The sequence below is a fragment of the Temnothorax americanus genome, unplaced genomic scaffold (assembly GCF_048541705.1).
Source record: "Temnothorax americanus isolate GAGA-0224 unplaced genomic scaffold, ASM4854170v1 Scaffold5, whole genome shotgun sequence".
NCBI lineage: Eukaryota > Metazoa > Arthropoda > Insecta > Hymenoptera > Formicidae > Temnothorax > Temnothorax americanus.
Genome location: NW_027509657.1, coordinates 1,197,941 through 1,220,651, shown reverse-complemented (window position 1 = coordinate 1,220,651; position 22,711 = coordinate 1,197,941). Strand labels below are relative to the sequence as shown.

General features: G+C 36.8%; 1 protein-coding gene across 2 annotated transcripts in view; it reads left to right on the top strand.

Moving 5' to 3' along the window:
* Positions 1–22,711, top strand: part of LOC143903781 (uncharacterized) — a 65,930-nt gene that overhangs the window by 16,696 nt on the left and 26,523 nt on the right. The window contains exon 1 of one of the 2 annotated variants that reach the window (XM_077417697.1): positions 5,721–6,139. The exons of the other annotated variant lie outside the window; for it this stretch is intronic. Coding sequence (XP_077273823.1) covers positions 6,094–6,139 — 46 coding nt within the window. The 5' untranslated portion in view covers positions 5,721–6,093. Of the gene's footprint in view, positions 1–5,720; positions 6,140–22,711 lie in introns of those variants that run through there. 2 annotated transcript variants of the gene reach the window in all.

Below are 22,711 nucleotides of genomic sequence, written 5' to 3'. Positions count from 1 at the left end.
AGAAGATATATATAGTATAGTCTTTTTAAATTAATTTATAAATAGTATATGCGTGATATATAAAGCGAATATTTCTTTAATCGAATATCTTTTAACTTTTTTTTCGAGCACTGGGTTTTTGGGACATGATTTGTTAAGATTACAAATATAATATCTATATATTTAACGCAACTTTTAACAGTTACGTTAATAATGTTTTGAATGAAAATTTATAGAGAGAGAGATTCATATGTTATATAACTGTCCAAACTCAAGTTATATATTTATATTTATATTATTATAGAAATTTGAAATTATTATTATACTATTACATTATTGTCGAGAATAAATCGAACAGTTGATATATCATCGATCGCCGTCCTTCGACTTCGCGCTACACCGCTTTATATCTGATAGAGAGTGATTTACTATACGGTTTCTTACGCAATGACGATGCTCAATTTACGCTAACGGAATCGCTCCCGCGAGATAATATCCGACACCGCGTTGGTCTCATAATCGAGAGCCTCTTGATTAGTATAATTTGTTTCGAAAAAAGCGATTACGAGTGAATTTAATTAGCTTCGCAACGTGCAATTGTGCATTTTCTTTTTTTTTTTTTTTACCATAGTCGTAACAAAAACCGGGATAACGCCCAAGCCGATACGCTTACTGTGCGAAATCGAAGTTTATTAAAATACTGTGCCCTCCAATAAACGTGAGTCACGCTTTCTGCTGATTGTATACTTTACTTTTTTTTTTAATTGCATTTTTACTCGCAGCTGTTATTACTCGAACGGCTGCACCTAACATCTCGCATCGATGTTGCAACTTTCTTCCAGCGTAATGAGTGAAAATGAGTCTGCAGATTTTCAAAGGTTTCGTCGACAACATGTTATAAATCTTTTCGCGAATATACTGAAATAGTGACATATTAATAATAATAATTAGTTAAAATACATATCTATTTAATAATGGTAGGTTTTGAACAATCCTGCGCACATATATATCTGCATGATAATATCGCGGATGCGTTATCGAGCGTATATATACGCATCCTAATAGATCAATATCTTGGAACTGGAGCGGCCAATGCGCTATTCTGTGAGTAGAAGGTAGAATGATAAATGAAGCTTTCGAGATCAGAGTAGGTTGAGCGAGAGGTTGAGTCCATAATTCGTGAGATCCCCTTTCGGTGTGCTGTCATTTTGGATACTACACACACGTCATATTTTCATTTTAGATAACCTTCTATATTTAGGATAAATTTTATAAAGTTAATATAATACAACGAAGATTTTAATCCATTATATATGGTTCTAAATTAGCTGCTGACACGAGACATTTTATGAGACGTATATCAAAGTTCAGATCTTCAATATCGGATATATGTATATATATACATATATATATCGTTATGACAGTATTTTGGGTCACACAAACACACACACACACACACACACACACACACACATATCCAAAAGTTTAGTAAACGTTTTGTCAGGTCGTATCCCATTTGCGCTGTATTAATACATTTTCTGATCGCTGCCTGTGCATGGGATTGCATAACAATGTCTCGCTCGGATCTTGTGAGAAGAGACTTGAAATTACAGGGCAATCCCGAGTCACGCATAATAGCGCATAATCGCGCGGATTAATGGAATTCGTACTGCCTACGGCTGACCGTGCACGAAGACCGTATCGAGCCGCGTGCGCGCACACTGTACGCACGCGTGTATCACACGTGTGCTTGACGAGCGTGCCAAACTAGGGATTGACACGATGTCGACGATGTCATCAGCTGTGTCGTGGCAGAGCGAGTGGAATAACGGCTGAGAGGAAAGATACTGCGATCAATAATTATACGGTTATCCTAGAATACATGAACATGAAATTACACAACGAAATGCAACACGGAACAAATGGGCTTTTTGGACACTGTACGATTTGATGTTGTATTCATACGTTATTACGTAAATTAGTTAAAGCAGCAAGATATATAGAAAGGTAAAAAGAGAATAAAAAAGAAAGGTACGAATTTTGTATTTAATTTTAAAAAAATTGGAAGATTATTTGACGAAACGTATATAATGAATGATTATAAATATGCACAGCATTATTTATATTAAATTTATACAAGTAAGTTTTATAATTTTCAAACTTTATTTTTAATGTTACAATTATAAATTTAATTAGTTTTCAATTAATATAGTCACATTTACTAAGCTATCTATATTACGTCAAAGGGAGAGTGATAAAATTCGGTCTTCAACCGACTTTTACCTAACAGTATATTTTGATAGATCATGGCATACTTTCTTTGTAAATTTTTTGAATTTTTGCAATATCTTCAAAATTGAAGAAAATATAGTACACGAAAATGTGCGTGACGTCATAATGTTGTTGCGAAATCTTTTGAAGTTGCCGTCATCAAAGAAACTTTAGAAAGCTATAACTTTCTCAAATTTGGGTTTTTTTTTTTAATTCAAAAAGTACTAAAAATCGGCTTAGATTCTCTACATTAATTATGGATACCGCTTAATAAAAAAATTTTACTTGAGAACCCAATTACTCCAGAATTAACGAAACTAAAAATACATTTTTTAGACTGCCAAGAAAATATATTGAAGTATTGAAATATTTTCTTATAGAAAGGTTTTATATATTTTCTGTACCGCTCTAGGCAGAATAAAAATATTCAAAATTATATGTGTGAAGTTCGGTTAAGCAATCGTTCAATCATCTCGTTATACGAATTTACAACATGTCATGAGAAACGTCATTCGATTTCGCCAAACATGCCCGACGAGCATTGTCAAACACAGAATTCCTGTCGATTCCAGCTGCATCGGGAAAAGAGCGAAAGGCTGGAGTACCGATCGATGAGCGGAATGACGAAAAAGAAATGTGGGAGGTGTGAAGACAGCCAGCTGTGACGTTCGATGTCGGCTTTTTGCGAAGGTCTTTGTAGACCGTTCGTTATCCCGAAAAACGCCGTGCGTCGCGCGCGTTTTAATGAAAAATATTCGCCGTAGCTTGATTTCAGGATCGGCGCCCCGCGATTTTTGCATTTTAATATTTTCTGTACCGCCTGAAAAAACACCGGGCGAATAAATCACGCATCCCCTTTGCATTTTAACCGTTTCAAACTATTCAGTATATAATTTCAGTGTGAGATTTATTTGCACTTTTATCTATAGGATATTCTAAGCGGAGTATAGTGAAGTATTTGAGCATAGAAAGTTTTTGATCAATTTGAAATGGATTATTTCGCAGCGAAAGTATATTGAGGAAAATTACGATTTGTCGCAAATTCTTTCACTTTGGTCGTAATCAACCGCGTCAGAGATCAGTTTTGTGTATAGCATCGAAATTTGAACACATAGAAAATAATTGCCACTTACAATTGCTGATTTATATCACGTCGATGACGAAAAAGGATCGAATTATAATGTCGAAGAGAAAAGGGGCGCAAACGAGGCCGAGCAGAGTTTTGCGACATGTCCGTTAAGCTGAGCATATACAAAAACTCGCAACTCGACTAAGCCCGTCGAAGAACGATCTTGTGCCAGTTTCTCTCGTCAATCATTTTACGCCGGTCGCCGCAGCAGCTTATTCTCACCCTGAAATTTCTTTCTCGTCGCAAATTTTTATGTCGTTGACCGCCACTTGAATCAATTTAATAGTCGATTACTTTCCGAGAGAATATCCAATAAACTTGGATTCTTTTTTAACGTAAATACTGTATATACATATCAATTTCCTAAATTAAGTGCATATGTACATTTTATTTAATCATTTTTAGTGTCTTTTTATTCAATATTTTTTATTGATCTCTAACAATCAATGATATTTTTTTTTATATTCAATAACATGATTTTTATATGACATAATCCTTTATTTTTTAATTTAATCCTTTAATTATTACATTAATTTAATGTTTTTTACATATACCTATATATTACATTTGTATTATTTTAATTGTTGCTTAATTACGCTGGTCTTGCAATAATAAATAAATCTTTTGTTCGCTTCCTCTTCTTCTTTTTCGCTTTTAAATTGCAGTTTTATTTAAGTGTACGATTATCTCGTGGCGATCTATTTTCGCTGGTGTGTTCAAATCGTAATCCGGATGCGGTCGATAGATACGGGTAATTTACCAACCCGGAGGACAGTTGTTTTTTCCCCGATTCTCCTCGATTGATTGGCAATTTCGTCGAGCGCATGTGAAATCGATTCGAGCCGCCGTCGGCGTCGTCTAAAGTCAATCGCGCGCTAACGAACGTATAACGACCCCCGATAATCGAATGGATCTCTCGTTCTCGTATTTTAACCAGGGGAGGTACGCGAACACCTGATAAATTTTCGGATTCGGCCGGGAATTTCGGACTCGACCGATTCGACCGTCTACACTCGATAACTTTAGGTTAACTGAAGGTTTTCGATTACAGGGAAATTCGCGAAATCAGTTTCTCCGATCAATTTTCGATTTCCCGACAATTCCTACATTATTCAAGCTTAATCGCACTCGATATCGACTACTGAAATCGGCAAGAAAACTCGATATCGACTGACTTCGCATTTTATAAGTTGGAAGAAACTATTATTGATTTTTCATTGTTGTCGTTATACAATTTTTAATTTTTTTAAACTCACATGCCGTATATATTGTTGCAATCAAATATCATAGAACATTTTAAACTGTGTTATTATGACATCAATTACTTCGTTCTTGCGTCGAAATATATTCCTTTCTCAAGGAACGCCGACTTTTCGTTGCTCGCTTTAATATGCGGAAATGCAAAAACGGCAAGCATGTTAAATTGACTGGGCGGGGCCGTTACTTGCTACGAGATTATCGGGCGAAGTTTGGTTCCTGCAATGTAAGTTTAGCTCGGGCATCTCCCATGAAATTAGGTGGCGAGACCCTCGTCCCGTGTTTCTGGAGCGTGCCCGAGCAACGCATCAATTTCTTGGCAACTATGTCGTCGGAGATGAATACCAAATTGCTCCGCAAATTCACCCGACGACACAGTCACTTCAATGATGTTTAATCCGATACTAAGTTCGCCCTTTATATTCAATATCGTCTGAAAGTTAATACTGTCTCAACATTTTTAACACATGAGTATTGCTCTAATTTCTGTTCATTTGTGGTTACATGATATCGGAATATTTTTTTGCATTTTTGCGATTTGAACAAGCGCATTTTACAGTTTCTCGAATGAAAACAAATATTATTTTCTATTTTTTTCTCCCATCAATTAAAAAATGTTTTTTTTGACACAAAATTCGTTGAACTATCCGGGATTTTTTTCGTTTTTATTTTCATCACGCACAATCTAAAATTTTTATCTCGGAGTAAAATTTACGAAATTCTTAAAATTTACTTATTTTTACTTTTATTCCTTCGAAATCTTGATTTTATTGTTTTCGGATCTTTTCTTCCTCGGTCCAAAATTTCTCTCCCGAAATTCTCGGTTCCGCTCTTTCTCTCCCCGATTTTTACTTTGAAATCAGTTTGAAACGGCGATCTCATCGTCATGAATTTGCGTCGCGGAACGCGTGAAAATAATCTTTATACTTTTGGTGTGGGATCCGGTTCGGAAGCGGAACCGGAATCCGGGTTGCCGATGGGAGAAAGAGGGAGAAAGAGGGAGAGAGAACGACGGGACAAGGACGGCCTGGGATGCGCATGTTCGCGCTCGCAAGGGCGAAGCGGCGCTATAAACCATTCCGGACGGTTCATATCGCGGCGCGCTGCCACCGCGGCAACACGTTTTCGCGAGTGCTCCCGGGGAGATCTTGCGTGGAAACGAACAGCTGTTGTTCACCGTTTCTTCCCGATCTTCATTTTGGAGCTTTCTTAAGAAAAGCGAGAGAGAGATCGATGAAAGCGGCGTAGAATAATCGATTCGGCATTGATGAAAGCGATGTAGAATAATCAAATCGGTCGACTTCGGATTCATATATATATGTTCCGGACGTGGTGCGAAATTCGCGATTTGTGAGTGGGAGACGAGCTCTCAAACGGGGAAAAAGCTGGCGAGGCAGATCGTGACAAGGGGGAAGATTTCGGAGCTGTTGGAACTGCTGGTGCTGCGCTGGGCCAGGATGTCGTTCTTCAGGGGTTTGTGGAAGAGCAGCTCGAAGCACAAGAGTGAGTTCAGTTTGGCTGGTCGGTATAGAGGCAAGTTAGAGAGTGCAAGGGAATGAGTTAGGGAAATCTTGGGGCTCTTGGGAGATTCGAATTTCAAATACATAGGCAGATGAATTTTGCGAGATAGTCAAATCTAATCGTAAATGGCAGAAAATAAAATTTTGAAGAAGGGAAGGATATGTCGAGATTGTATCTTTCAAAGATTCTCAGCGATTCTCTACGATATCTATATTCTATATTTTATATTCTATAATTATTGTGTGTGTGTGTGTGGCATTTGCGTCAATTTTTGTAAAAAAAAATGTGATGACATTCAGGTAATTCGTCAGAAAAAGTTTTCAGATTATTACTTTCTATCGTCAATTTAGGATACTTTTTAATCGAGAATTTTGACATGGAGATTTGATGTCGAGAAATTTACAGGGCATAATTAAAAACGTTATTTTAAGGTTGACAACACTTAAAAGCAAGTGTAACGCTGTCACTTATTTGCGATTGAACGCGATTGTTAATCGTAAAACGTGCAGTGTATCGTATAATTATATATTGAACTATAAAAAGAAAATGCGAACGTAAATTGATTGATTTAAGCAGAATGTGGATATCAATTGGAGAACAATGTATTTATAGTTCAATAAAATTTTTGACATTGATTTTTAACTCGACTTTTAAAAATACATGACTCGATGTGCTTTGAGTTAATATTTGTAGCTAATTTGCGAAGTTTGCGTTACGAAAGATTAGAAAGATTGATTGATTGTTTAATCGTCATTTATTATACGCTCTGGGACAAGTCCCTTAAAGCGTTAAGACATTGTTACACAATATACAGAGAGAGAATCAGAATCAGAATCATCATTTATTAGACGGAGAGAGAGAGAGAGAGAGAGAGAGAGAGAGAGAGAGAGAGAGAGAGAGAGAGAGAGAGAGAGAGAGAGCGCCATTTATTTTTATTTTACCTGTCCTCAGTTTTTTAAACTCTTTATATCTCTGATAAAAAAGCGTCATGTTATTATATAATACTTTAGCATATTTATGTAAAATTAAAAGGATTGCAAAACTTGATGGAAATTAGGATTTTTATACTGAAATGATCATTTTATTTCAATATCATAATTATTAAGGTATTGGTAGTCGAAGTCAATTTTGCATGTTTATGAATTATCTTATATATTTTATATAAAAAGTAATAATGATAAAAGCAAAGCTTATCGTGCTATATAAAAATATATTTCCAGCAATTAAATATTAAAAAATAAAATGATGATATAACTTTTTGCGTGATAAACAGTTTAGATTTAAAAAGCAATAAAAGTTCTGCGGACATACTGTCTACGTCTACGTATATTTATATCGCCTATACTTAACCCTTGCCACTCATTGATTTTCATGAATAAGGGGAATCATTTTGTATTCACCATTCAGATTCGACCTCGTCAGCGTTATATTCATAAAATCTTGTATTTCCAACAGTTTTTTTTCAGTTTAAAAAAATATATTTGTTATAGATAATATCGGGAAAAAGGTGTTAAGATTGATAAAATTATTTGTAAATAATAAGATAAATCATATTGCTTTATAATCTGCAATTATGGAACAATGAAAGCTCATAATGTCTAATTTTAATTTGCAAAAATTAATAATAACAATAAAATTATGACAAGAATAATAATAGTAATTAATATAATTATATCTACATATACATATAGAGGAAAATATACATTTTAACATAGAAATATGCACAGAATCAATTCAAGCGTTACACTTCCTCAATTTTGATTGCAGAAAACGTAAGGAACATTCTCAGAAAGTACAGTTAAAATGATAAATCTGATAATAATAAAATAAATGATCCTTGATTTGCTCACTTCGTTGGCGATTTAATTTATTAGAATCTCGCTATGGTCTTTTAGAGTAGAAACCTCGCAATGAAGATTTCACGAATGCCATCCTTCTTCGTAGTGGATCCACGCGCGTGCTCCGCCTTCCGAAAGTAAAAATTAAACGACGCCGCGTTGCGCTGTCACGGCGATATTGGCAAAACATGACTGGCTGGTCCTCTGGAAGCGATGCTCCCAGCCGGGAAAATTTCCAAAATGACGGATGAAGTATGAATATTGTAGTGTATCGTGTACCGCGCGCACAAAGAGAGCCAGCTTGATTAATTGAAGGGATTCCCCCGGGAAAATGTTTTACGTGACGCAGATGTCGCGTTTAATGAAAAAAAAACACGTACATGTTTTACAGCAATTTGTATTAAAATTTACAAAATGAAATTGAAGTATATACCTATGTGTAATATATTATATTTAACACAATAAAAATTTTACGTGACATTTTGTCAAATAAATTATAAATAATTTTTTAGCATACATGAAATTTCTTTAAAAATGCATTTATACTGTTTTTATTGCAACAGTAATGCCGTTTTTCCGCGAAATACGTTGTCGGTTGCATTTGTAAAAAATTTATGTACATTATTAAAAATGTGGAACGGAACACTCATATGAATATTGTAACGCATTGCGTTATTTGTGGCAACTTATTAATTATAAATTAGAAGCTTTCTGATTATATTATCTTTCTATTGTTCGTTGCAATGTGCCGCTTTTGATGAAAAGATATTTAACTGTCCGACAAAATCCATGAGACTGTAAAAATGCCGAATGAAATATCCGCATGAATATTAGAATACCTATATCATATTTCAATGCATGCATCTCGTTAATTATGAAACAGAGAGATATGGAACGATATTTAGTGCTAATTATTTTTCCGTGAAATATATCGTACGTATCATTTTACACACACACGCACACACAAGCTTGGCTTATTTATCTGTAACAACAAATTTCCCATTGTTTCGTAACAATAAACAAACTATATAACTTGCAATATTATTTAAATTTGTATTTGCGTATCTATTTACATATATACGTGTATGAAACAGGTAAAAAGGATGCAAATAACTTCTACAGAATATAAATTAGTAATTTTTGTCTTTCCATTAATTAATAAAAAATATAACGAGAGAGAGAGACAAAAGCTAGGTGTAATTTCATATTTATTTATGCATGCGTGTTTCCGATTTACATTATACCTTTTGTTAATCTAATCTTTGCTGATACGATTATTTTTAAAATAGTCGTTTTCTCTTATTTCACTAGTTTTGCTAACTTTGTTATCGGGACGGACTCGTATGGAATTCATGTTCATTAAGGTCGCAATAACCGCGCGTTTATCGAGACGATCGAACGCACGGCAATTTTGCAATTTCCCGAGAGCTCGCTCGGCAAGATTAACGGCTACTATGCGCGGCTGCGAAATGTCGGGAAGTGATAACAGAGAGCCGCTGTAACAGCAGCAACAGCACTAGCTGCACAGCAACGCAGCGGCGCAGTTAACGCGATTATTCGCAATAAGCGCCGTAATAGAGCCACCTTTAAGATTATGATAATGCATGCCATGCGCCGACTCGCGTTATATAGCCGTAATGCGACCCCTTTCGCACGCTGATTATTGATCTTTATTGATATAATCTGTATAAATCCGCGACGGAGGCCGCGCGATTCAATGCTGATGGCAATCGAAAAGAATGCAGAGCGAATTTCGAATTTCGTTCATCGAGATTATTTATCGCGGCGCGGCGTTGAGCCCGCACGTCGTTCGAGATTACGTTCCCATAAAATATATACTTCAACATCAAAGATAATTGATAATTATTGATAATTGGTAATTATTATCATTAATTCAGTTGTATTATATGCGAATTATATCCGGACCTTCTGCAAATAAAATGCTTTATTTGTTTCGTTGATATGTTCCCTGCTTAGCTGTCAGTTTTTACAATATAGTTATTTAAATAATTACGTTTATAAATTCATTTTTTCATTTCAAACAAACTTTAGTTGTGGAGAAAAGTCTTTTAAAATTACGCGCTACCGTATAGGTATATCTTAGCACACTTTTAAACTTGGCTTTAAATATTTTTCACCGCAGTTGCTACGAGTGTAATTGTTTTATCAACTTTTACAGCACAACGGGTGGTAATTTTAGTTTCTTGTTATATAACACTGCTAACTGCGAGATTTCCTTCGGGATATGAGAGACTGTTTCGTCGCGCTTTGTGTAAAGTAAATGTATATATTCGAAGTTGTTTCTGTATAGAATGTTATGGTAGTAGTTGCCAGAATATTGAACACACAGTTCACGTTTCGCGTTGTGTTAATAAATATTGTTCGTTTAGAGTGACTCTATTTAAGCTATATGAAACAATTGCTTAAATATGAGATTTTGAATACGTGCGGACGTAAAAATATGCTCTACGATCTCCATATAGAGAGTAATTCCGCATTTTTCCATATTCTATACATAATATTTATTCGCGTAGCTTCCAGTTACAAATTCTTAATACACGAAAAAACCATATCTCGTGTAAAACTTCTGAAGTTTACCGCTATAGGCTTTGGTTCCATTCTGTATACAATCTAACATCAACGTCACCTACGTATTGTATAATCAAATGTCAACACGATGAACGACACATGAATATTCCTTCCACCGCGTCCATTGCAATTGCGTCATCAGATTGGCAAGTGCTTCGTAAACGGACTGTCAATGCTCTCGTGGATATCGATGTGCAATCAGATGCGCTCCGTACATGTATTAGTGTATTGACAATATAACTGTTCTTTTTTTGAAGAGGGATACGTATATAGTTACCGCGAAGGAATGTGGTTTTGGTGGAGGAGCGATATTGTGGGAAACAAAAAGTATCGCACAAGCTGTTCTTTGGTGCAATGAACACCTTTAAAGTGCAGCGACGGTAATTAAATTCTGTCGCGGTCCAATTAAATTTTCTGTGGTCCTGCATACCGCGTGCATCAATGTGCAACGCGATATATGCAAATAGGCGGAGAGCCGCGCGGACCAGCAATAATAATGAACTTGCTGCATGCGCGGCATAAGTTATTCCGTGCGCGCGGCTATCATCTCGAGAATCGTCGGCGGGAGCACGAAGAGCACGCGCCGCCGCTCGTTTCGACCTAACGATGGATATCCTGGAGCAATGACTAATAATATACTCATATGGACGCTCGAATGTCCGTATTCGCGGCACGTACTTAACGCTAAACGCTCTCATTTGATTCTCTCTTTATTCGTTTTATCGCGAGACTCACGGCGTTATCGTGGACCTCGACTTTCGTTCCCGGGGATAGTGAAAACGTATTTTATGTTTAACGCGATGGGGTATTTATAAGGCCGGAAAGAGAGCGGTAGTCACACAAATTGGAAGTTTTTCAATGTACGCGAGATATAGGATTATAGAACAAAATTATTTTGCAGATAAAAAGGATATCGCTTTTTCTTTTGCTTTCAAAGAAATATAATATTTGAACGTTTTATACACATATTTATTGGTAAATGCATGAAATAAATATTGTTCGAAATTTACGAAAAATGTTAATTAAAATTGTGACACAAAAAGTTGAACATGCATATACAGATGTATCGCAATTTTAATAATAATATAGATATATATGTTTTCAAGAAAAATGGAATATTGCGCCTTTGTGCCATAATTCCACTGTGAAAGGGGAATAAAGCGCAGTCTACGTTTCAATACATTTACAATACAACTGAGAGCTCGGTTTTATTACTGTCTTTTTATGACAATTGTTCGCACAAGTCCTCTTTCAAGAAAGTTAATTTAAAATTTAATTAACATTAATTTGAAAGTAAGAGAGAGAGAGAGAGAGAGAGAGAGAGAGAGAGAGAGAGAGAGAGAGAGAGAGAGAAAGGGAGAAAAAGGGATATTGTTCAAATCGTGAAATTGTTTTTGAAAATGGCAAGTAATACAATACATTTTATTGTTTATTTCGATTACTGTTATTTAATTAGTAATAAATATTGGGAAAAGGGTAAAATGTGACTTTAATTAATGCGCGCGATTTTTTAACAGAAAGTTAATAATCGCAAGTAAGAAATAACTTATAAGCAAAAACTGTTTGATAGTTTTAGCTCATAGGAAGACGAATAAAGAAAGAGAAAGAAATCTCGTGGAAATAAAAAAAAACGTTTATAGAGACACGTGCATGTATTTCGTATATCGCATCTCAAATGACAAAAGATATTCAGGAGAAACATTACTTACACGAAAACGTGACGCTGTATCTCGCACTAGTGTCGTCGTAAAAAAAAAAAATGATACGATAGCGCGCATTTTGTTTCGAATTTCACGCGATATTGCTGCTGACATGTAGATGGACAAAGTATACTTTCAAGATCTCGCTATATCATTGTACATTGCATCGAATTTTAAAAGTTATTTGTTATTCGCGAACGTTAAAACATTTAACAATTAATATTTTCTCCCTTTGTCAATTTATGCACTGATTTATAATGAATTTTAATGAAATTTTCAACTAGAATTTTCAATGATTATCCGACGTTAAAAATTTCGATGATATCCGACGTTAAAAATTTTCAGGTTACCTTTCAGCTGAAAACTCATTATTTTTTGAATTACACATTACATTGAAGTATGCCAGACAGGGTTATTTAACATTAAATGTTAAGCTAGATCTAAACTAAAATTTTTTATAGTTTATTGAATTTTTTATCGGTAATTAATGCTGATGGAATTTTCAATTATGATCCAATTATCGAGATATGAAAAAAATTCGGAACATTTTCAGCGTGGTACTGACGTTCAATACGTTTTACATGCAAATAATACTGTAAAGCGTTTCCGTGAATTTCAAGATGGTTTTGTACATTTTCGTGCGGAAATTAACCGACGCGTTTTTCGCGTCTCGATAATCCGTTGGGATTCCCGATAATGCTGCAGCACGTGCTTTTCGATATCGAATCCATATCGAGTGCATGTCCGTTTCTATTTCGGCGATATATAATTCGTTTCATACGTTTATCACGCATAACCGTACTACGCGATTAATACGAAAGTCCTGGAAAAGGAAAGAACACCTGTGTGATACATGTCGCGGCATCGATCCATCGAAACTGTTCAAATTGCAGATATATGGGGCGGAAAATTGAGGCAGGAGATCTTCTATATCCAATAAAAAAAATTTGTACAACATTTTTAAGTATAGCCGATTAATTTTGAATTAATCTATCTCGGGAAACGGAAAGCTGAGGATGAGGTTACCCAGATTATCGAATGATGAAAATTCAGAATAAAAATAATCATGATCGGCGACAACTTCTGATTCACCCTGTACATCTCGCGAGAGATAACAAACGCGAACCGCCGCGGGATAAATTCGCAGCCGGTTTCGACCGCCGTTATGCGCAAAGTATCACTCGATAACTATAAACGGGAACTGACATTAATGATCTCTCTCTCTCTCTCTCTCTCTCTCACTCTCTCTCTTTCTTTTTCTCTTTTGTTTGTATTGCAGTAAAATTGCTGCGTACCAAATCATATGCTTTTCATGACGGCCGGTGTTTTACGACCACCGCAGCCTGCCGTAGCAATAGAGACACGCAGTACAGTGCAGCAGGTGCTCTTCGATGTCGCGAGATGATATCGAGGGGAACCTATCTGTCTCCTTTCACAATGGGACGCATTAATCTAACGGCACTGCCGGCTCCATATATCTTGTTACCTAATGCACATAGAATATTGTTTTTCACAATATTCTATGTTTCACGTCCCACGTCTCACAAATACAATGATATCATCTATTTTATAACAAAAATGAAAATGATGAAAGTAATATCATTTTTTACTAGTACATCAGTTTGTCGTTCTTTTTTTAATCATTAAGATAAAATTCTAGAAAATTTTATAACATTTTATATATGCCTATTCATTATTTGTCTTGATATTTTATATAATGTTACATATAATGTTAATGAAGCTGATTTTAACCGTAAAGTAAATTAAATTTTGTGTATACGTACAATTAGATTTTGTATTAATAAATGTAAAATATTAATTTGCTAATTTAATAAATCGTTGAAATTGTTGATGAGGCATCTTTCGATAGCGTTTATTAAAATGTATGAGACCGTCAATTCGTGAATATGTGCATATTGGCCAGAGCAGAGCAGCGATCTCACAATCAGTTTGACAGGAATATCGATAAGTGATATTAATCATTATTAACGTGCGATCTATTACGGAATTTACTATTAATGACTACCTGTCACTATGATATTAAATTAATTGTTGACAATTAGCGTCGTGATAAGTCCGGCGATAAATTAATTAAAAGCGATGAGTATAAATAACAATTATTTCAGTAAAATTAATTTAACGTTGAATGTTGCCGTTTTGCTTTTATGCTTCTTCGGATGTTTAGAATCTGCCAAGAATATAACTTATTTTTCATACACGTCCAACGTGATGGATGAATAATACTGATGGATTTGTGCTCACGTTGCAAAGCTTTTACACAACGTGTCTCAAAGCTTTCAGTTACTATATTAATATTAACGGTCAAGCACAAAAATAAAAATTACTTATTTATAATTTATGAAAAAGTATTCACACGCATGTATGTATACATATAAATGTACATACGTCTATAAGAACAATAATATTACTTGAGAATGTAACTATTAAATAAAATTATCTTATATATTGTTGCACATAGTATAGTTTGCTAATGCGATATATATATGATGTATATTTATTATAAATAATTATGTATAATATATTATACATTACATTACATATTATATAACATTTCATATGATATTCTACGGGCGGGGAAGGAAAATATTTATATTGTTCGACAGCAATGCATATCGTCAATGGGATGTATTAAACTCAACGTATATGGAGATGTATATAGAACATCATTTGTCGTGCAAACATGAGGCATATTATTTGGCAAATTCAGTAGCCCGCTAATCAAAGCGCTGTGTCCAATGAGTAACGCGCAAATTCGGTTGAACAATATATAACGACAAACAATTCGGTCTGTGCGGAGAATCATCAACTTCTGGCTACAGGTCTCATTGCAGCGCGTCTGCTCCATGAATTAATCTTTATTGACATGACGTATTTTTATTGGCGTTAATGCAATAGTACGTTAGGCGTATCGCCGTGGGAGAACAATTGGCGATAATATTTTTAGATCGTAACTGCAATGCTATCGCTGTTACCATTATTCGTTAAGATTACGGATTTTCGATTGTTAATAAGAATTCGGTCGAATTTCAAGCTCCCTAATTTATCAAATTGACGGATTCAAAATTTAATAAATTAACCATAAATTCAGTAAGTTAAGATTATACTTTGATGTAAAGAAAATGTTTATACAATTTGTCGATTATGTTTTATTCGCGGATCTCTAAATTATTTGTCCCTTTCTTAATTTTGCGTGGAAAAAGAGGTTGAAATTTTGTTCGCGTTACATTTTTCGAAAAAGGTAATTAGTTCTTTCATTCTGTTCCAATTCGTTGCATACACGGGACACGTGTGGTACGAATGCACACGTGAATAAACGAGAAATGCATTTCGCGAGGTGCGTTAAGTGTCGCTTAATTAACGCTCCCTCGAAATGAAATTTAATCGTGTCCTTGCGGCTGTTTCAGCTGCTCTCTCAGAACAATATCGGCGTATGCGCGTGCCGATTTACCGTTTTGCGGGAACAGGCGGGAGGGCTCGTGAGAGAGAGTCGCTTTTGGAGAGTCGAGCCGCCTTTCCGCTTTTAATGCGTATATATATCGCGGGATACTGCTGCTGCTTGCGCGTTTGTTCCGCATCGTTGTGCGTAAACGCCTCTAGCGACGTGCATTAGCGTTTCGCCGATATTTGGCAAGGGAGAAGTGATTAATTAACGCGGGAACCGTAAATTCCGACTGGTTTGATCGTTGAGAGAAGACACAACTCAAATATGGCGAGTGTTTCCCATGTTTGCGGGTCTTCTAAGCTCTCTCTCTTTCTCCCTCTCTCTTTCTTTCTCCATAGTTTCTCTCGTAGTATACATTACGAGAATACGTATATTCCGATATGGAATTTGTATGATATTCTCAACACTGTCAAATTTTTTTGTAATTTACAATTTTAGTGTACACTATCTAATTGTTGCTTCTTATTTCGATTCCTGACTTGCCGAAATGACCATTGCGAAGCGCATCGTTGGACAATCACAATTAATTAATGCGAATTGCCGGTGCTAGCAAATTCTTTGCGAGAGCTTTCCCGTCGCGTTACAAATTCGCAACGACATCACCGTAACCCTTGCAGCAATTTATTACGTCGCCAGGTAAGCTAAATTACAACCGACGACGGTGTTCATTAATTATCGACAGCGCGGTCGTTCTCAAGGTCGACATAATTGATCGCGACTGTCTCGGCAAGTCTATTAAATTGCTTCAAGAAATGGAGAAGCTGCGCCGGCATATCGAAACGTCTTTTCCCGTTATTCAGCGAAATACGTCTGTCGTCTGTCGTCTCTCTCTCTCTCTCTCTCTCTCTCTCTCTCTCTCTCTCTCTCTCTTTCTCTTTCAATCTCCTTTTTTCTTTATCTCGTCCGATTAACGTCACTATAATTGACTTAAGTCCGCGACGTCGAAACTCGGGAACGGCATTGCAAATAAAACGAGCCCTCTCGCGCGGGTGTGACTTTATTCCGGTCGCGTCCACCGGAGTACCGCGACAGGGACGCGAAGGGAGGACGAAAGGGAGGAAGGGGTGGCTCTCGGCACTCAATTTAAATACAAATTAAATGACAGCCCCGGCTGCCTCTCGGCTACCGCTTTGTCGAGATTTCTAGCATGGAAATTCGATTTACCCGAACTAATTGCCGCGCGGCGCGGCGCGGCGCGGCGCGGCAGCATGGCTCGGCTCGTCGCGTGGCTACTTTTTATGTCACACAGCGCGAATACCGTTGCGTGGAAATGGCGCGGGGACTTTGAGGCCCTTTTTTCTATATGGGTCATTTTCTTTAACTGTATCACGCTTACGAGAACGTCTTATAGAGATATAAGTAATGTAATTTGTACAGTTTTATGAAAAGAAAATTATTTTTTAACAGAATAAAGGGGAAAAGAGAGAGAGGAATACGTAACTAAATTATAAAGAGTAAACGAAATATTTAACGAAACGGGAAATTTTAAAATGAAAACGTTCAAAACGGGAGTAACAAACGGAATTACTGTGGTCGGAGAGAATATCGAGTGACTTAAATGAATATTGGTTAAAATTTATTAAGTCGAGTTATTGCACTTTCCTCTTCGAGCGTCCAGCACCGCGAGACAGTGCTTTTTAATAACGTTTTTTCATTATCCTTTCTGAAACTTGATTAGCTGATCCATATGTATGCACGGAGGAGAGCATCGAACTCGGCGAGGGTCAAAGTAGATCAGACTCCGGCGACAAGGGTTGGGAAACTGCATTGCATTCATTAGTTGATACCGTTATTGTTATGGGAAAGCGGACGACGCACGTCTGGGTACCGGATGTCTGGCCGTTCGCCAAACTGGTCTGCTCCGACCGACGTCAGCTCGTCGAATTTCCAATGCAAACGCCACTCGCGTCGCCCCCTTCTCGAGATCTCGCGATCCGTCTTTCGTCCCGTCGCAATTACACGCGCTTTCTCCCTCTTTTACATACTTTACCTTCCACTTTCTTTGCCCTCCTTGTTTCCTCGTTCTCCCTCGCTTCTCTCATTTCTTTCTTCTTTTTCTATTCGATACGCTCACCCTCGGGAAAGAAAATCGAGACATTCCCAACATTTTCGCTTTTCCCGAGTCGACCGCGGGCTCAATTTTGCCGGAAAATTCCTCTCCGTGGTCTTTTGTGGCGAACATATTAGGCGAGATCGAGGAACGCGAATAAAACTACCGCGGGAGACCGGACTAGTTTGGCATGCCCCGAAAGATTCTATCGATTTCGCCGACCTCACGGGATGGTTTTTTTTTGTTAGCACGTTTTCTTGTCAGACCTTTTCTTTCGAGCGTATACATAAGGAGAAATAAGTTCCGCGTTATTTTCTTACTTTATTCGAAAATTTTGTACGGATTTATATTTCCAATTTTAATTTTTACATTATAAAAAATTAGATTTATTTAGAATGCTTTGTAATAACATGTATAATTAAAAATGCGTGGAATATCTTTAGTAAGATAAATAAAGGAGAGTTGTTCTCAGAGTCAATATTTGATTCAACTTTTTCTCGATATCTTTCTCGAAATAATTAAGAAATTAAAGAAACTATAATATATATACAATTACATATAAAGTAAAATGACTGTGCAAAATTTATTTAAAATGTACATATTACTTCGTCGAGAATTTACACGAGCTTGATAAAAGCTAACTATTACCAATTGCAGCAATATTCTACGGTACATTACAATCTTTTTAGTCGGAAAGTCTCCTTACTTCGAAACCGTTATCTCTTCTTCCCGTTGAAACGGGAGATTACCGTGCAAATTTACCGTATATTACGGGGTTGCGTTAATCCCGCGGGAACGCGGGCGGAGGGGCCCGAGTTCTGCAGCTTTTACCTCGTCGCTTTGTAATCCCATTACAACACAACGAGTTGCGGTAGTTCCGGCTAGAAATAACTGGAACAAATGTTAGCTCATGATGCCGCGAGTAACCGGAAATATGGCGCGGTACAACTACCGCCCGGATACATCGGGGAAGATCGTTTGACGGCGCGGCGCATGAAGAGGTTTCTGTTACACTCTCGCAGCACTTGGTATCTTATCCATCTTCCGTGTATGCTGGTATTACATCTGAGAACATATTCAGAGTTTCCCAGAAACTCCTACTGTAATTTTGAGAATCTCGCAACAATCTTAAAGTAAAAACTCAACATATATATTTAAGAAATTTTTATCAACATTTTACTAGTTATTTCTTTTTTCTTGTCTATTTTTAATATAAAATAATCCGGCAAAAAAGAGTTCACTCTAAAATTTTACTCTAAATTTAGTTTAGAGTAAAATTTTAGAGACAGAATTAACAACAGATTAAATCAACAACAAGAATAATAACCAATTTTTATGTGCTTTGGAAATTTGATATTCGGAAGATGTTTTATTTTTAATCTAAGGGAGCTTTTTTGATCTCACGTTTTCCAAACTTTTTTCTTCGATGTTTGCTTCTTTCACTATTTTCCACGTGTCTCGTATAAACGACTTAATCGGATTTTTGTCTGAGAACCAACCAACGGCAGAAATTAGCCGAGAGACTTTGATGCGTCACGTTAGAGCGCTCAGGATCGATATCTCGCAGAAGTAATTTGTCCCTCGTAATAGGATTTCGTCGGGAGTTCTTGCTGCCCCGTTTTCCTCTAGGATTAGCTCGTTGGAGTTACAATGTCTCGCGCATGGGTTGTCCTTGCGAATATGTTTAATAAGAGGACCGAATGTTACGGGTCAAGACGGGAAGACGGTATTCTGCAAAAGGTCCCGGGATGGCATCGGCCAATAACAAAGCCTCCAATGCTTTCGAATGCTAACAAGATACAGTGAATATAACGAATATAGATATGGAAAGGAGAGATGTAGAAAAGCAAATTTTGAATACGTGATGTCTATACATATAAGTTTCGACAAGGCAACGGAGAAGAATGAAAACGGAGAAAAGAAGAAACATTTTCTTCTTCAGAATTGTATATACATATATGGGAAAGCCGAGAGTGTCTAAATTATATTGCTTGTATCAAGAAATAAATAAGTTTGATTTTATGATATTATCTTAAAATATAATTAAAGGATAAATTAGCTTTTGGACACATTTTTTTGTTATTAGGAAATTTTTTAACTAATTGCCAAACGTATGAAAAAAGAATTGAGCAGTCAAGGCGAATACGCTTTTTCGCACTTTTGCGAAGGGACCGAGTGGCGCGACGGCGTAATTTAGGAGCGTTTATTAACCCGCGCAGAGCCGTAAACATAAAAGGGGCCGAGTTACTATGTTACAAGTTACTATGGACGGTTGAAAGGGCTGATGAGAGTGGAAGGTTGGGAAGGAAGGTTCGGGTTGCCCGAACACATATTTCGCCCACAAAGCCCGGGTGTGTGCCACCTCTCCGTGGTCTTTTCGTCGAAACACACTTGCGGATTTAACTCCGGCGCTTTGGAGAACCCTTCCGCTTTGGAGAACCCCTCTTCTACATGTCCCGCTTCTACATGTGTTACGCGAATGATATCGCTGGGAGAGCGATTCTCTCTCGAAAGAGGAAGAATCTACCTCGACAAAGCGGCGGAATTGTGCGCGCCGTTTGAAAGTGCAATTCGCATTTCGAGATGTTGGAGTGTCATGATGATCGAGCGAATAGATATTCACTCGTTCACTTATATTAGTTAAATTTGCAAACAGTGATAGAATGGTACATTAAATATAATTTTAAATTGCTTTTCGTTTAACACACATACATCACGTATTTTCCAAGATTTAAAAAATAAAGACACGTACTAAATAAATAATTTATAAAATAGTTATAAATGAGGTATATTATATTTCATATTGATTAGAAAAGGCATTGAAAATTGCTATAAAATTATTATAAAGTTTTAGTTAAAAAGCAAGAGTTGAGTTTTTTAATATAATTGTAGCTATAAAGATAAAAAACTGATATAAACTTTCATCTAAACGTCATTCAGACACGGAACGTTCGTTCCGAGTTCATTGAAAATTGTCGCAAATTAATTATATACAGTATACATATTCTCTAGTATCATCAGTGCTAATATACTTTCGACAAAGAGCTATGACTCTCGTTCCGGTTCTTTTACGGCGAAGCAAAATAAAAAATAGTCAGGGCTCCGGCTGGGAGATAGGGCGATTTAACGGATCTCGCGCAGCCTCGGGCTGAAAAGAGTGAGACAAAAGCGGGCCCGGTCGTTTAGAAAAGCCAGGCGGCGGCAGGTGAAGCAGGGGGTGGGGGTTTAAAGTGCATCCAAGTTAAAGCGAGTTCGCGCAGACACGGGGGTGGGTTTTTTGCCACTTAAGCCGCTCGACGGAGCCGGGAGAACGGCGAATACACGGCGAATAAACGGAAAATGTTTCGGAAAACTGACTCCGACTTTCCGTCGAGGCCTCACTTTCGGGAGCTTCTATATTTTCGATCGCGGCTCTTCGATAAATGCGACGGCGCGAGGTGTTTTAATTGAGTTTCATCGCGGCTTGGAGTAAAATTTGTTCCGCGAGCGATTAGATCACGAACGTATGGACACATATTCGGCGCGAGATGGAGTTTCTCATCCCCGTTATACGTCCCGGCCTCGTTCCAGCAATATAGAATCGATCAGGATGATTCGCGATAGTCAAATGACACATGTATGCATATTTCTACAATAAAACAGCTGCGCTGAAGAAATTGCTCGATGTTTTTAACACGATGTTTTGGATGAAAAATGTTGAAAATCTTTTATCAAGGAGGGGTGCAATTAAAGATTCTTTTTTATTACATTTTTTTCTAGGTGTAAACATCTTTCTTTATTTTTTTATTACCTATATATTCATCAAGTAATTGAGAACAATGAATTTTTGTCGAAATAAAATTTATTCCAAATAAAATTATCACTAAAAATTTAATCATCTCTCTGACTATTTAAAAATTATTATTTATTTAATAAAACCAATGTTCCTAGAGATAAGTTTAATTTTTTAAATATACTCAAAGATGTGATTAAAAACAAGTTTACTTTTTAAATAACTTTTAGGAAAAGTTTGGTTTCTATTATTTTTCATCAATTAAGTAAACTTAATTCTATCTACAATATATTGTTATGCATTTTTATCGTGTTTGCAACAAAGTATTGTATATATTCTGATTTAATTATCTTATCCAAATATATATGCGTAGTTTGTTGATTATTGATTGGCTAAATTATATATATTATACGCACTGCTTGAGATTGCAAATTACGTAAATCGAGATTCGATGCAGAAGTTCATTAACTTGCATATGCGCATGATTGATTATTCATTTCCAAACGATCGTTCGTAATTCCGGTCCGAAATGGCGATAATGCGCTACAGAAAAGTACGAGAGCACCGTCCGATCGGAAGAAAGGAGAGCTCAAAGAGGAAATAGCTGCACAACGGAGGGAAAATCCTTTCCTATGGACGTCCGGTCCCCTCGAGAGGCGAAGGAATTACTTCTCGCGCGTCGACATTGTCGGGGATCTCTCATTGTCCTCAGAGGACAGTCTTTTCTTTTCGGAATCCCTTATTGCTATCGATATGAAGTAATTGACACTTCCTTCGCGAGATTTTTCGTTTCGGGAGAGCAACGAAATTTCGCGAACGTGATCGGAGGACGAGGTTCCTATTCGCGCGATATCTACCCTCGGGGGTTCGCTTTTTCGGCTGTCTAGAAATATCTTATCTTTCTCTCGGACTCCAAACGTCTTTCTGATATCTTCCTGACCCCTTCGACGTTTGCGGCAATTGACGTTTTCATCTGGAGGAGCTCTGTCGCGTAGCAACCGGCTAAACTTGGTCGTACCATCAATGAGATTGCGCCACTTCGGCCATGAACTCGTGAAAAATTATATTATCCTTTAAACGAAAAAAAAGTCACGTATCCGGTGACACGGCTATGTCTGATAACGTTATATAAAAAAAAAAGC